General features: G+C 43.4%; 1 protein-coding gene across 5 annotated transcripts in view; it reads right to left on the reverse strand.

The window, feature by feature from the left end:
* The window catches only part of Arhgef28 (Rho guanine nucleotide exchange factor 28), a 291,631-nt gene that overhangs the window by 47,593 nt on the left and 228,690 nt on the right, over positions 1–15,348 (reverse strand). For all 5 annotated transcript variants that reach the window (XM_087896810.1, XM_087896812.1, XM_087896811.1 and 2 more), the window contains 6 exons: positions 11,249–11,371; positions 9,778–9,895; positions 7,093–7,347; positions 5,412–5,488; positions 2,099–2,277; positions 1,021–1,112 (listed from right to left, as the gene is read on the reverse strand). In XM_087896810.1, coding sequence (XP_087752936.1) covers positions 1,021–1,112; positions 2,099–2,277; positions 5,412–5,488; positions 7,093–7,347; positions 9,778–9,895; positions 11,249–11,371 — 844 coding nt within the window. The remainder of the gene's footprint in view (positions 1–1,020; positions 1,113–2,098; positions 2,278–5,411; positions 5,489–7,092; positions 7,348–9,777; positions 9,896–11,248; positions 11,372–15,348) is intronic.

Consider the following 15,348-nt stretch of genomic DNA (forward strand, 5'->3'; position numbering starts at 1 on the left):
GCAGTTGGACCCAATGCTTTCATTGGGTGTGAGAGACCCAGATACAAATTCGGAGGCCTTCACTTAGTGACTGTTACCTCCTGCAAGTGACTTAACATCTCTCCCATCATCCACTGCATGCGATAAATAAATGTATAAATGTCACCTCTCATTCTCCAAATTCCAGACAACCTTGCAAAGCTATTCTTTGTTTATGGGGACAGCTTTCTACTAAGACTGAATACCCAGCTCTGCAAAGCGTATTGAGGCAGCCCTCTTTTCAACAAGTGAAAGCTCCTCGGGGTGAACAGTGCAGGGTTGGGAAGCCTCAGTCTTCGGTGTCAGTCTTGGCCAGAGCCAAAGTCAGTTTATGGTTCTGCTATAGACACCATCTTTGCACACATCAGTTTCCCTGACTTCAGTGTGTGACAGGAGTCTTAGAACACAGAGACCTTAACTAGCATCAAATCCAGAGAGTCCCTGCTTCATTTGGCTAAGGGAGTTGAGGAGAAGACAGCAAAATTGTTTGTTTGTTTGTTTGTTTGTTTTTTGAGATAGGTATTCTCTGTATAACAGCCCTGGCTGTCCTGGAACTCACTTTGCAGACCAAGCTGGCCTCAAATTCACAGACATTCGCCCGTCTCTGCCTCCCTAGTGCTGAGATTAAAAGTGTGCACCACCACCGCCCAGCCAGACTGCACATTTTTAATGACCCCCCTAAGTGACTCTAACGTAGGGCCTGGAGTTGAGAATTAGTGAGATGACGTATTTCTTGGCTTCACAGGGCACTCGAGGGCCCTCCTGCTGAGCTTGTCTGCTCACAGAAGCTGGACATGGCAGCAACTCCAGGGCTCACCAGCGCCACGTGACCCACAATCAGCGTTCCCTATGGGTTATGTGTATTTCCATGAATATCTTAGTCACTTTTCCTTATCTATGGACTGGTGGTTGTCAAAGGTGGAGGGTGGGCAGTGCAGGCCTCAGATGCTCACCACCACTCAAGAGCACAGGACCCGGGAGTCAGGGCTGCACACATCGTACCTTGACATTGCTGGATTTTGGCCACTCTGGCCTCAGCTCTCCGTCTCTCTTCATCGGACTCACTTGTCCTTCCTCCCTCTTCTTCTGGACAACTTTAAAAGACAACAGCCAAGGCATCACTGAAACAAGTTCCAAGGATCTCTAAGCTTATTAAAAAAACATGGGAACTTGGCAAGGGAACTAACCACACAGGCAAAAAAAAAAAAAAAAAAAAAAAAAATCAGAATGAAGAGAATTCATTGTTCCCTCTTTTCAAAAGATAGTTTTCTTGGGTATGCACATGTTACAACATAGATTCAAAATCAGCTCTGTAGGATAATGCAAATATTCTAACCCTCCCCCTACGGCTACCACCATCATCAGTGCAACTAAGATGATAGAATTTTGGATTTGTACCATTATGGAACTCCTCTTGACAGGGCTAGAGTGGAAGGGATGTAGGGCGGATTGCAGGCCTCCATATTGGGTAAGTGTGGTAGAGGTGGGAGGAACTTACAGAATACCAAGTTCATCCAATTAATCAAATTACCAACAGGGATTATAATTCCCACCCTTGCCCCTCAGTTATCAAAATTATTCTTGCCCAAGTAACAAGCAATACGTTAACTGAGAACATTGAGATTCACCAGCCATTTATTTGAATGGTTCTTTGGGCACACGGAGAAACAGAAGATAGGGTCCCTGCCCCCAGGGAGCTTCCAATCTAAGGGGATACACTCTACCTACATGTAAAATGTAAAAACTACAGGCAATAGACGGCAAGCGCCAAACCAGAGCCTCAGAGTGGCTGTGACGTGACGCATTTCAGGTAAGACAGAGACCACCTGGGCTTAAGAGGTCTTCATGAAGCAGGTGAGCAGGAGCCACAGCAAAGCACACAGGTAGAGCGGGAAGGCACGGCATGCAGAGAGGCGTGCAGAGGACATAGCTGCAGGCGACATGCTACGGCAGGCGGGGGCAAAGGTCAGGGAGCAGACAATTCTGGCTGAGGCAAAGTTTTCACGCAGGGGGAGACACGGTTAGAACACATTCCCCAACCGAACAAGGACACCCCAGAGACGAGCGACAGCCAGGTTACCTTTCCACGGCCTGCTGGATGCGCCTCATCCAGTTATTCCGTTCCTCCTTGGAATTGGTGTGGATTTCGTACATCTCCGGACCAGCAGATGACGCGCTGATCAGGAACATGCCTCGCTCCTCGTTAGCGACCTCTCTCGCAATAAGTTTCTGAAGCGAAATAACCGAAGGCTTCTGGTCCTGCCAGAGTTGGGAAACGCATAGGTGAGACCGCGGGGTATCTAAACCGAGAGCCACGTGGGAGAAAGGAGCCACAGGAAGCAACAGGACTGGGGAACCTTCATCCCACTCGCTATCCTTTTAGAGACATCAGAAGCTCTCCAAGGGAGAAGGAAACAGATCACATGAGCTCTCCCGTGGCTAGCACAGTGTTTGGCACCATCAGCTGGAAACATGGCCTTCAACACAGGAGCTTGTGAGGGACATTTCTTGCTCAAACCCCAAAGCAGATGGAAAATGAGGACTTAAGGGACTAACTGTCCTTAAGGTTGTCAGTTTAGGGGCAGGAAAGATGGCTCAGTGGGAGAGAGTAAATACTGCTTTTTGCAGAGGACCTGAGTTTGATTCCCAGCACCCACACTGGGTGGCTCACAGCCACCTGTAACTCCAGCTCCAGGGGACATGGTGCTTCCTCTGGCCTCTGCACTTACATACGCACACCCACACAGAGAGAGACAAATTGAGTCTAGAAAAAGAAGTAAATGCTTTTTTAAGATTGGTAGTTTAAAAGGGCAATTTTAAAGAGATCAGATGGTGAAGAAAAAAATATGATCAACTGTGTTCAAAGAAGAAAATGTAAAAAGGGATCTCTAACATTACAATCAGATTGTGAAGGATGAGAAGTTAGAGCCCATTGGAATCAGAAATAGTTGCAAGACAGTGATGGAAACAGAACCCTAGGAACTAAGGGGCTAAGTCATCAAATACAAGGTAGAAATGGGCGGACATGACCTGAGAGTCTCTAGACATCACCAATCCCTTTGCTCCCGCCTCACAGGTCTCAGCCCCAGAACTGCTGCAGCTCTACCTGTAAGAAGCTCCTCCTCACTAACCAGATGAACACTGGGTGAGCAGAACTGGCCCTAAATCATCTTAATACGCCAGACTCATTGCCTTGTATAGAATAGTCATGCAATCAATGTCTACAGAACTGAATTTAACGTAATTCTATCTGAGGGAAATTGGAAGAAAGTCTAAGAGTTGGTGTCCAAGGTATAATGAAATAACTTCTGCCAACATTTACTGTGGTCTTTCAATGCCTCCGTGCCATGCCCTGGAGCTTCACAGATGAGACCCTCAATAGCCCCACACCTGGATCAAGAACCATGATTAAAAGAAGGGCCAAAAGAATGTCTGCAGGATGAGAAGGATGTGGGATATGAAATCTGCTTCAGTCTGTGGCTCCCACCACTGTTTACAGAGCCAGCTGAAGCATGTAGTTTTGGTTTTTTTCCCTGTGGACTGAGTTTTATCCAGAGTTTGGATTCTATATTCTCCACTTCTGATTTCTTGTTGCTGGCTTGTCTTCCTTCCCAATATTGCATAGCTATGCCACATCTAGAGTTATTGGCCAAGGCATCTCTGGAGTGTTTTTCATGTTTTTAGGAACAGTGTGAGGAAAAAAAAATAGATCATGATGAAACAGATTACTGGTCTACCCAGTCCCATGCTTGGCCTCTGGAAAAGGAGAGTAAATCAGTAAAGCCGATCTTGAATTCTCTCTGTAATGAGAGAGGTCCCCTGAGCATCATTAAGACCCTTTTAGTAGTAAAGATCTATCTTTCAGCTTCCTATTTCTGTATGTAAAAATGTAAGGAGGGTTTGAGCTACTTGATGTGGAAGGATGGAAAATTATTAGTTGTTCAGTGTTCCAGAGAAAGGGAGATGGTGGCAAGATCTTTCCAAAGTGAAGAATAAGCAAAGGGTACAAAGGAACATTAATTAAATCCCTACCAACCAGAAGGCATCAAGGGCATGCTTGTCATTATTCCTATTAACTACACAAACACTAGTGAAAAACAAGATTCAACATCCCCAACAATGAAGGCAACACATCAGCTTTGGGCACAGATGTCATACACTGATTATGCAAAGACCTAATGCAGTCCACAAGGATGTTTTGTTGTGCCTTAGAATGTGAAAGGTATTTTTTAAAAGTTAGCAACATTAGTGAGTAGGAGCCGTCACCTTTAAAAGATACTCTAGAGTTGGGATGCATGGTAGAAACAGAAGACTGGCTAACCTGGACCATATTCTCATTCAATTCATAAACACCAGCCAGAGCTCAGGAAGCGTGACTCGCCTTGACCCTGGACATGTACTCACTAGCTGAGGACAGTCCACTAACTTCATCATGCTCACTGCATGGACTTACATGTAAGTGGACTCACTTACATTCCTGCCCAGTCTCTATAGCTCTCTGCAATGGAAGGCCTCTGATAAAAGGGAAGGGAGAAAGGAGAGGCTATCTGTCTCCCGTTCAACTACTACCCCATCTCCACTGGAGCTGGTTCTATCTGCCTTCAGTCCAACTGCTACCCCATCTCCACTGGAGCTGGTTCTATCAGAAAGAGATCCTACTGGGGCAAAACTTGCTTCATATTTTGAAGTTGAACTTATAAAATATGCTAAAGTCTACTTTTGTGCTACAATGAGAGTGATCTACCTACCACAAAGGGAAGGGACACATGAGTGACTGCAGTCATTAGAAGCCACTATGGCAGGAAGGAGGTTCTTCTTTAAGCTTGACACAGTCACTCAGGAGCAGCACATTTGTCTAGCATGCAAAAGGTCCTGGGTTCAATCCCCAGCACCACGAGAAATGAAAAAATACTCTCCTTTAGAAATCTCCCTGTCCTCTTGTTGGACTGAAGGAACATTATCAGAGCAGGTGATAGATGACGTTGGAAAGTGGCATGGTAAAAGGACCATTCAGCAGAAAGAAAGAACAAGATGTTGGACATGACCCATGCCCAGCACTGATACCTGAGTTGCCAGAGTGAAGCACGGGAGCTAGGGATGAGGATGGAGACCAGAGTAAAGACCTAGATAGTCAGACAGTAGGGAGGTACTTAAAGCCCTGAGGGCAGTGTACATTCACCATCAATACTAAAATAGTTCAATATTTTCACAATTGATTAAACTGCCTGCTGAACCAGTTGTGAAATCTGTTATAGCAGTGGGAATACAGTATGGACATAGTCTTGCCAAGCGACCTTTGTATTTTATTAGGAACTCCAGGCAACACGGCACTAACTTGTGAAGGTCCATTGTGTGGTCGTACGAAAATGTGTGTTGTGTGGTCATATACTTACAACAGCTGCAAAGATGTATTTCTGGTCTTTTTCTTGTAGGAAGAGTAGCACATCAGTTAGAAGCAGAGCTAGGATATCTTCAAAGACAAAATCATGACAGTATTAATGAAGAGAACCACAGCCTAGATGACTTTACTAGCTATTTTAACTTCATGCTTGACATTTAGATCTGTTTAACAAAAATGGAAGACTTTTCTAGGAAACTTGTATTTAGAAACCTCTTGCTATATTTTTCACAGTTAAAATGCATAGGAAGTTGTTTAAGTGGACTTATTTCTATGCAGCACTTCAGATAAACTATAGGATTGTAGCAAGAACCAACTCTCTAGAAAATATTTAAGAGCACAGCACAGTTTTCAAAATGAAAGAAAAAAATCCTATATAAAATAGGGCTCTGAGATGGTGAGATAGCATACGTATACAATCCCAGTTCTTGGGAGGCTGAGGCTGGAGGATTACAAGTTTGAGGCCAGCCAGAGTTACATAACAAGACCTTATGTCACATGCACACAACTCCCATGAAAGAAGGGCCTAAGAGAATAGAACATGCCCTTGCCTTTAGGGGAAATGTAGCTAATTTAAAAACTGCAAGGGAACAGCTTTCGCATCAAGCAATGGAGGGACACCTGCTCCATCTGGGCTGCATTGAGTTTATTTCTCTACCTCCTTCAGAATCTGTGCAAGAACTCCCCTTTCCTGTAACCACCGCAGAGTCGAGTCAAAACAGATGATGCTATTCAGTGGACAGAGAAACAACATCATGTGGATGGCAATTTGTAGTTCTTCAAGACAACACTGGAAGCTACTCATCTGCGAATACCTTTGCTTGAATTTCCATCCAAGTATGCTCATCCTCTGGTGAGCAATGACCTTCAACTGACTATAATAGAATAAATCCTTATTCTCCCCCTTGCCTAAGGATGTAATTAAGATGAAGGAGGCACAAGGTCCTCAGAGGCTGTAGAGGAGGCAAGCCTTTAAGCATCGTCTTCAGGTCTGGACCAATAATACCAGACTCTCTGGAAGAAGTCTCAAGGGACAATCAACTTTTCAGGTCCCAGAGATATAAGAAAGCACAGGATGGCAAGGTGCTAGCTACAATACAAGCCCTTGAGAACACCAAGGACCTAAGCTTGCTCTGGACCCTAAGCAGGCTAGCAGAGTCAAGTTTAAGCCTGTTACAAAATTGAACCACTGAGAAAGAGCTTATCCCAGGGCCAGTATGCAGGTAGATGTGTCATATTACTGAATAACCAGGGTGATATTTCTCATTTCACCCTCCATGGTCTGAAAGCCCCAGGTTGTCTTGGCACACAGCAGATCCTCGCTGTGTAGGTGTGGGCTGGTCTTGCTTTTAACACACCACATTTAGCAGAGTATTTCTGCACCAATGATGTCCAGAACTCTCAACTCCTTTGATGTCACACATCACAGGCTTTCATACTCATGAGAGAACATGGGAAGGATTTTGCTAAGGACAGCAAGCTCCAGTCAAGCATGTGTATTCCCCAGTCACATTTACCCGCTGAACTCCACAACTTGCTGTCTCAATTTATAATAGTCCAGGGCTTCTGGAGGTGTACCTGCAAGTCAGAACTATTTTGCTTTCGAACATCTGTCCTCTGTTGAATGAGTGATACGTACAAAGGGAGGAGAGACTGGATTGATGGAACCACGGTACCTTTGAAGCGACCTGTAGCAGTTTTCCAGTAGACAAGGCCATCATGCAAGAGGGCCCTTTCTTTAGTCATCAGGGCCTGCTTTCTAAACACGTGCCCGTTTTTGAGCTTGGTGTACGTTTTGTTTTCAATTTTATTTAGGATCTCCAGCCACTTTTGGTTCTTCTCATATTCACTGACTTTCAGATCCACAGCTGCAATCATGTCCTTAATTAAGCCAAGAGCTTTGCATAGGTCTTTGTGTTCTTCAGTCCTTTCTGCATGAGGGAGAAAAGAAAGAAAATTATAATAATCCAAAATACTCAGAGAGGCTATTTTTGTTTTAAGTTTTTAAATATAACAAAGATTCCATAAGAAAGATGTTGGATTAAATTCAAACATTAAAATATCTCTCTGGACCACCAAAAAGAAGCAATGCAATACTTGTTATAAAAGCTTTTCATTGGTAGATGTGCATTAGCTGGCAATAAGATGCCTGGCTTCCAGGGATAAACCTGCCTCTCTGCAGCAGGGCCGTCATTCACTGTCATTGTTTATGGGACTAGATTTAGAACAACCAAGAAGCAAGCTGCAGGGCATTTCTGGGAGAGTTCCCAGAGGTGCTTCATTGAGGAGGGTCCCACCTTCATTGCATGGCCTGGGGACCCAGACTGAACAAAAAGGGTGAGACAAATTCAGTGCCAACACTCATGTATCTCAGTTTCCCATCTGCAGATGCAATGTGGCCAGCTACCTCACACCGCGACCGCCATGCCTTTCACCATCATGACAGATGGTGTTCCCCTCAAACTGAGAGACAAACAGCCCCTTCCTGAAGCTGCTTCTCAACAGGTTATTTTGTCACAGCAACAAAATGGGTCAAATGTAATCTAAGCAGGGACCATGGATTGACCTGGGCACTCCTCCTGTTCTAGAAACAGGAAAGCGAGAAAACCCTTCACTGCGTTTCTAAGGACTGAACCCAACCACGGGGTCAAGCTCACATCCTCTGAAATGGACCTGCAGGGTGATTTAAATACCCCGAACTCATCTGCCTTCTGGGTTACATTAGCATAAGATTGAGGATTTTAATATTCTAATTAAAGTGATTTTGTCCCATTATTCTTTTCTTTTGATTATGAAGGAAATGAACGTATTTTGAGGGTCCTGGGCACTGCACTGTGCCTGAAGAAAACCAGCCAGGTTTAACTGCACAGAACAGACTATCATCTGTTGTTCTTTAAACCGCTGGCCACGCCTCTCACCCCAGACTGCCTTAAGGAAGGCTGCTGGAGGAGCTCCTGGATTGGCTTCCAGAAACCTCAGATGAAAGGGAATTGAGCTCTTCGCTGTATTTGATGATAAAGATCAGCTGGTTGATATTTGCTCAGGTGCCTGGACCTGAAGAGCTAAAAGGAGGGGGAGGAAGAGGAAGAAGGGAAGAAAGAAAACTGGCAGAGAACAGGAGGCTCTTGAGAGCCTACAGCTGCCGGGACACACGTTTAGACAGATCAGCCCAGGAGTGGGGGGACACAGATCTCCAAAGGTCTACACATCCCAGCTTCTCAGTGCACACAGAGGCATGCAAGCATTATCAGAGAGCATCCAAAGATCACACCCGATATCCATGTCTCCAAGGAGGAGTCTTTCTCACGACCTTCCAAAGAACACACCTCATGACTTCTCCCTCCCTGACAGGGCCTTTCCCCTCCAGAAGGGAGATTTACTTCTAAGGAAACTATTTCAAAACTAGGAAAGCCAAGGAAAGAAACGTGAGGTTGAATTACCAAGTGATCGTGAGTAACTTCAGAAAAAGGCTCAAAGGCTGGCAAAACACTGTCCCCTAAAGCCTTGCAACTCAAAACAGAGGAGCACCAGTCTCCCGGGAGCCTTTACAAATACCACTCCCTGCCCCATCCTGCCCAGCTCCACTCACACCTACTGACTCCCCTTCATGGAAACACACTCCCTTATGAAGGGGCAGCTAGGGAGGTGGAGGACCATGGAGCCACAATGGTCACGTGAACCAAGGGTCAGAGGCTCCTTTGACAGCACCTGCCAGGAGGAGGAGGTCTCTGGGCCACCATGCTGACTCTGCCCAGCTTGCACGGTAAGTGGGTCAGACCATGGGTGCCATCTACTCTGCCTGCCGAGAACTTGGCATGGGATGAAGCATGGATGGAGTAAGGTACGCTAACACTATTGGACACGGTTTTGTCGCTGGGGTGTTGTAGGAAGTAAAGAGAATTCATGCAATGCAAACTCAAAAGCCTCCATTTTGTTTTCATTCTTTTGCTGAGAACAACATCAATGAAGCTTTCTCCATAGACTATTGTTGTATTCTCTCGCGCATCAAACCATAAAGAACCGTAAGTGATAGAAGGAAAGAACCAACTTTTACAAGCTTTCCTCTGACCATCACACATTACATTTATTTTGTGTGTGTGTGTGTGTGTGTGTATGTGTGTGTGTGTGTGTGTGTGTGCGTGTGTAGAAACACACTTAGTCTCCCCCTGACACACACCCAAAATAAATGTAATTTTTTTCGGCTCTAAATATTGTTCTTGAAAATAAATGGAATTTTTTTAAAAAGTAATTTCTCAAAATGAATTCCAATTCAAAGGCTTTAGAAGCCTGCTCACAATAAAGCATTGTGAAGGCCAAAAAGCACTGGAAGAGACAAAAGCATCCCAGAAGTCATCTCTCACCCTTTGTGTACTGCAGGATCCGCTCCACCAACACGGGGTACTTTGTGATGCGCTGGGTGACAAGCAGGATGCACTCTGGGATCCCTCGGCGGCGGGCCAACAGGTTGCTGTTTCGGATCTTGAAAAGTATAGACACTTTTATATACACCAATCATTTTACTTGAGGATTTGACAATTCAAAATCTACAACTGTATACTTCGTCCATACTTCATTGTCACCGTTAATGAAAATGCATACATTGTCACTGCAGTTTGTACTTCTGTCGTTAACTGCCACAGTTCAGGGTGTGGAGAGTTTCAGTTTACACTGATGCGCTTCTAATCCCCAAATGAGCGAACTCTCAGGGTCCAGCATGAGGAAAGGCTCTGAACAAGCACGAACGTGTGCATGCTCGCTATTTGCTTTTCTAACATATCTTCCTCCATCTTTGCTGTTATGCACTGTGGCACCTAAAGTCTCTTGTCACAGGGCAATCCTTTTCCTAAACATTTTGTAACAGTCTTTAAATCCCACTGGACATGTTTGTGAGAAAGAAAACCAGAGGAGAATCTGATAGAACTCATAGATTGACAAATAAAAAGCGCAAGACTCAGAAGCTTGGTCAAATCTTTGCCATACATAAATGTGAAAGGTAGGGAAAGAAGTGGGGAAGAGAATTCAAGGTAAAAGAGATTAAAGAGACATAACTATAAGCCACGCAGTGGTGACGTACGTCTCTAATCCCAGGAGGCAGAGGCAGGTGGATCTCTGTGAGTTCAAGGCCAGCCTGGTCTATAGAGTTAGTTCCAGGACAGCCAGCCAAGGTTACACAGAGAAACCCTGTCTTAAAAAAACATATATATACACACACACACACACACATACACACACACACACATATACATTTATATATATATAAAGAGAGAGAGAGAGAGAGAGAGAGAAAGAACTGGCATATGCAACAATGAACCTTGGCCAGGTCCTGGCTGACCAATGCAGTTTCAAGAGATGAACAGTGAAAATTGAAGATATCAGAAAACAACTGATAATTTATTTAAGTGGTAATGTTACCACAATGCTTTAAAAGTGTTCAGAAAGACGTAGATGAAATTATACGATGTCATGGATTTGGTTCATATTAATGCACCCTGAAGCAAAGCCATGGGATAAACAGATTCTCGATTTGCTTTTGCTTTGATTTTTCTGACACTCAGCTTGCCCGGTTGTGTATGAAACCACTTCCCAGAATGGTGCCAATATTCTCACAGGCTTGGGGAATTTGATGTTACAGATACAACAGCAGATGGAATGCCTTGGGAGGAACATCTCATTACTGTCTAGACTTTCCATCCTTGCCATAAACCCATCACTTCCTTCTCCTTCCCCTGAGAAGCGGAGCCGATGTGAAGCTTGTCTAGATGACTAAAACACAAACATGCACAATACCCCACGGTGGCCTCCCACTCCGCGACTGAGCTGAGCAGCACTTGCCTTAATAAAGTTCTGAAACTTTTTGTTCTGCTGGAGCTCCTTAAAGAGGCTCACGGCTTCTTTGTGATGGCTGCAGAATTCTCCATAGATCTTCTTCATTTTACTTGCATTTTCTTCTGAAAACTGAGCACATTTCCAAGACGGTTTAGAAATGCACTCATTACGTGCACGGAGAAAAGAACATGAAGTTTTTGTGTATTTCCAAACTTCACGAATTTCCCAAATACAATCACTCCCCTTCCCCCAGACACTTCTTAAATTAAAATAAAAGGAAACGCAGTAGTAAGGGCCGACATAGCAGCATCGTATTGTACTGAGCTAATTATCAAACAGCCAATTAAAAACACCCCGTGCTTTAATGTTTGCTTCATTTTTATGCAACTTAAGTATTAAAACTTGTAGTACTACTACTTTCACGCTGGATGTCTGACATCAAGAGCGGATCACAGGCAGGTGATCGTTAGCCATGATCAGAAGAGAAGGAGAATAGCCAAAATGCTAATTTATTAACTGAGGGGAAAAGGAAAGGTGTGGACTGAATGTTTCCATCACCTTGAGCTGTGGAGAGATCGTCATAAAGGGTTGGCTGCCTCATTTAGCTGTGGTTCAAGACTACGCTAGCTCTATACGATCGCATCCACAAGAAAGGTCATTGTGACAGAAAGCCTCACCAGAAAAGATTAAGATGCATTCCAACATCTTTGGCCTTTTCTCTTTTGCTCAGTTTTATCTGTGTTAATGATAATATGTCTGAAGAGATGATCCTTAAGCCACAATGGTTAAAACAGAGCTAACAAAACAGTTGTATATTGAAAACTACACAGTACTGATACTTCAAAAATCTAAATGACTAGGGGCTAGAGACAGCTTAGTAGTTTAGCGCACTTGGCTACTTTTGCAAAAGATGTTCGCTTCCCAGCACACACATGGAAACTCACACCTTTCTGTAACTTCAGTTCCCGGGGATCGGATGCCCTCTTCTGATCTTAAGTAATTCACAAATGTACATGTAGGCAAAACATCCACGTACATACACTTTTTAAAAAGTTTTTGCAATCTAAATGAACAGAGAGCTTTACGAAGTTCAAAGAATGGAAGAATCAAAATAATAAAGGTGTCAATTCTTCCCATAGATAACACAGATTTAACCCAATTCTTATCAAAATCATAGCTATTTTTTATAAATACACACAAGATGATTCTTCAGTATACAGGAAATAAAAAGAAAAGAAAACATCTAAAAAATTCTCAGTACAGTAGGAAGACGCCAGTACTCAATTTTCTGGATTATTCCGCAGCTCCCATTTCCAAGCCAGAATGGAAAGATGCAGACATGCACTCAGCGGAATAGAACAGAAACCCAGCATGCACAAAATATTTTTTGGCAAAGGTTCAAAACCAGTTCCAATGGGGGGAAAAATGGCCTTTCAATGGATGTACAAAAATAGGAGAAGAAAGACATAAAAAAAATAAAAATAAAAGAAACTTGCAGAAAACTAACCGGGAAGTCCAGAAATTGCATTTTTAGGGATTTATTCTGACAAAGTCAAAATTTGAATTTGTTAAAAAAAAAATCTGTACTTAAACATGGCAACTTGATCTGTAATGGGCTTAAACCAAAAGTAGCAAGATGTCCTCCTACAAGTGAGCAATTAAACAAAGCAGGGTGCAGCCACACTGTGGAATACTACTCACCAGGAAAGCAGAATGAACTACGAATATAGACAACCACTAACATGATTAAAAGAACTGGGCCAACTCCCTAAAGACTACACATTACACCATTCCATTTACACAATGTTGTTGAAAATGACAAAATGACATAAATAAAGAGTTTCCTGGACTCAGAGAGGAGGTGGGAGCAAGCGTAAGAGGGAGGCAGGCATATGGAATATAATGGGGAAAGCTTGTGATAAGAACACCACCTTGACGGTGTGGGTTTCAGAATCCTGACTGTGGTGTGGTAAGAACACTGTCTTGACAGTGTGGACTCAGAGTCCTGACTGTGGTGTGATAGCTTTGGAAGATGTTATACTTGGAGGAGGGATAATGCAAACAATTAAAATTTTACATAGCAAATCTCAGATCTTAGTCCGCTCCTATGGTAACTACCGAGAGACAGAATGCTGAGCTTCATTTTTTAACAACTTTCAGGTAAGCCTTATGTCCCTGAAGTTAAAACAACAACAATCACAACCAAAACGATTGGTTTGTGCCCTAGCAACAATTTCCACCGACAGTGAGTTCCTGCTGACTGTGTACTAGCTCACTCCACCCTGACTTCTGAAGCACACATCTGGTTAGACTCCAGGATGGACCCATCCTACACCGGGATGTACAGACTTCCTATATCCTAAATACTGTCTCCTGCATTGTTCCTTGAGGCACAGTCCCTAAAACACCCTCTGAGGACAGTGTTAGCTGATTATGCAGGAACTCTGGCCACACACCATACATGCCAACAAGGAGCAGGAACACAGGCCCAGGCTTCTCTCGCACTCCTTTTCCCGAAAGAGAAATCTAGACTCTAACCGTTAGGCCACTAGGTAGGTCCATGTCAGGTGATGACAAGGACCCAATTTTGGCCCCTGCTTTATCCACACAAATTAAATAAATATAGAACCAATAAAAACACATGTTGTCATTAAATATGAAAAAAATAACAAAACTGATTCCAAGGATTAGAGTTTAAAAAGAGTAAAATCATGATTATTTATATTAATGAAAGAGAAACTGAGGAAATTTCAAATGACAAAATTATAAAGCTTCTAGTTCAGTTTTGAATGTTCTCTGTATTTTTATTCTTATTTCAGTTGAGTCGCAAAGTCCTTTATGTCGTCCTGTATGGATGGATCACGTGAGATCATGGAGACAAAGCAGTCTCAGGGGATAAGCAACCAAGCAGATTCCTCTTCGGTTAAAAGAAAAGGTTTTACAAATACAGACTCTTATATTGTTAGACATGTAGAGTAGCTACTACGGGACAAGTCGTCACACGCGTGTGCATCTAAAATACTGCACTTAATCATATCTACACCATCAGGAAGTCCAATTCCTCTGTCTTTTACATACAGACCAATGGCTTATCTCCATAGCTACCTAGGATAGAGTGAGAGCATTTAAAGAACTGAAATTCTTAGAGAGGGTGACATTACCCAGAAAAGGCCATACTAAGGCAACAGAGGAGAACTCTAGGCACTTCCCCAACTGCCACAGGCATTCCCCCAGCCCAAACCTGGCAGCCCACTGAACTCCTTCCTGGTCTGTCTCAGTCAATTATTCAATAAATGAATACTCCAAGCCTCAGGATCCTCTATTGCTGTTAGACTATGGCAATAAACAAATGAAAAGACCCTGCCCCCCAGCCCTGGCTGGGATTCACAATTGTGACAGTCAAGGCTTTCCTGCCCTTTGTTAAAATTCTCGGCTCATCTTGATGATAGAATGGATTTTGACCTCTGTCCCAGGTACATCACCTATGAGATGTGTGAAGGCTAGGGAAAGACATTAGCTCTGGTGATTACAGTGGGAAAACAGCACCCACCTCACAATGCTATGAAAATTAAACAAGACACATGGGGAACATAGTTTCTTCCATGACAAAATGCTACTTCACTCTGGGTGAGCATGCTGTTCACAAGAACCCCTTCAGAAAGAGCCAAGGTCATTGTGAAACACTGCTGCGGTTACTGTATTAGCTAACTGCACAACCTATTTTTAGTAATGTTCCCAAAATCCCAAATCTCTGAAGGGAGATTTATTTATCTTGTCTTATAGGCTAACTATAAAGGATTTATATCCCTCTTCCTAGGGTGAGCCAGTATTTGACTTGAAGCCACACTAGAGGACCTATGCTCTAAGAAGCCCCCTCTCCCATCAAAAAGATCATGCGATTCAGTTATGACTGCGCCATCTGCTGAAGGCAACAGAATAACCCAAGCCATGCAGAAGAGGTAGTCCTTGGTGGTCAGGAGCTATCTGACATTTGTTACACAGCCAGGATCAACCAACACCTAATAAAAGAAACCCATGGCCTCCACATAGAAAAAACTATAAAGAAATCAATTTCATTATTCCAAGGATTTTTAATCAATAAAGAC

This window comes from Myodes glareolus, chromosome 15, assembly GCF_982192425.1.
Source record: "Myodes glareolus chromosome 15, mMyoGla1.1, whole genome shotgun sequence".
Lineage (NCBI taxonomy): Eukaryota > Metazoa > Chordata > Mammalia > Rodentia > Cricetidae > Myodes > Myodes glareolus.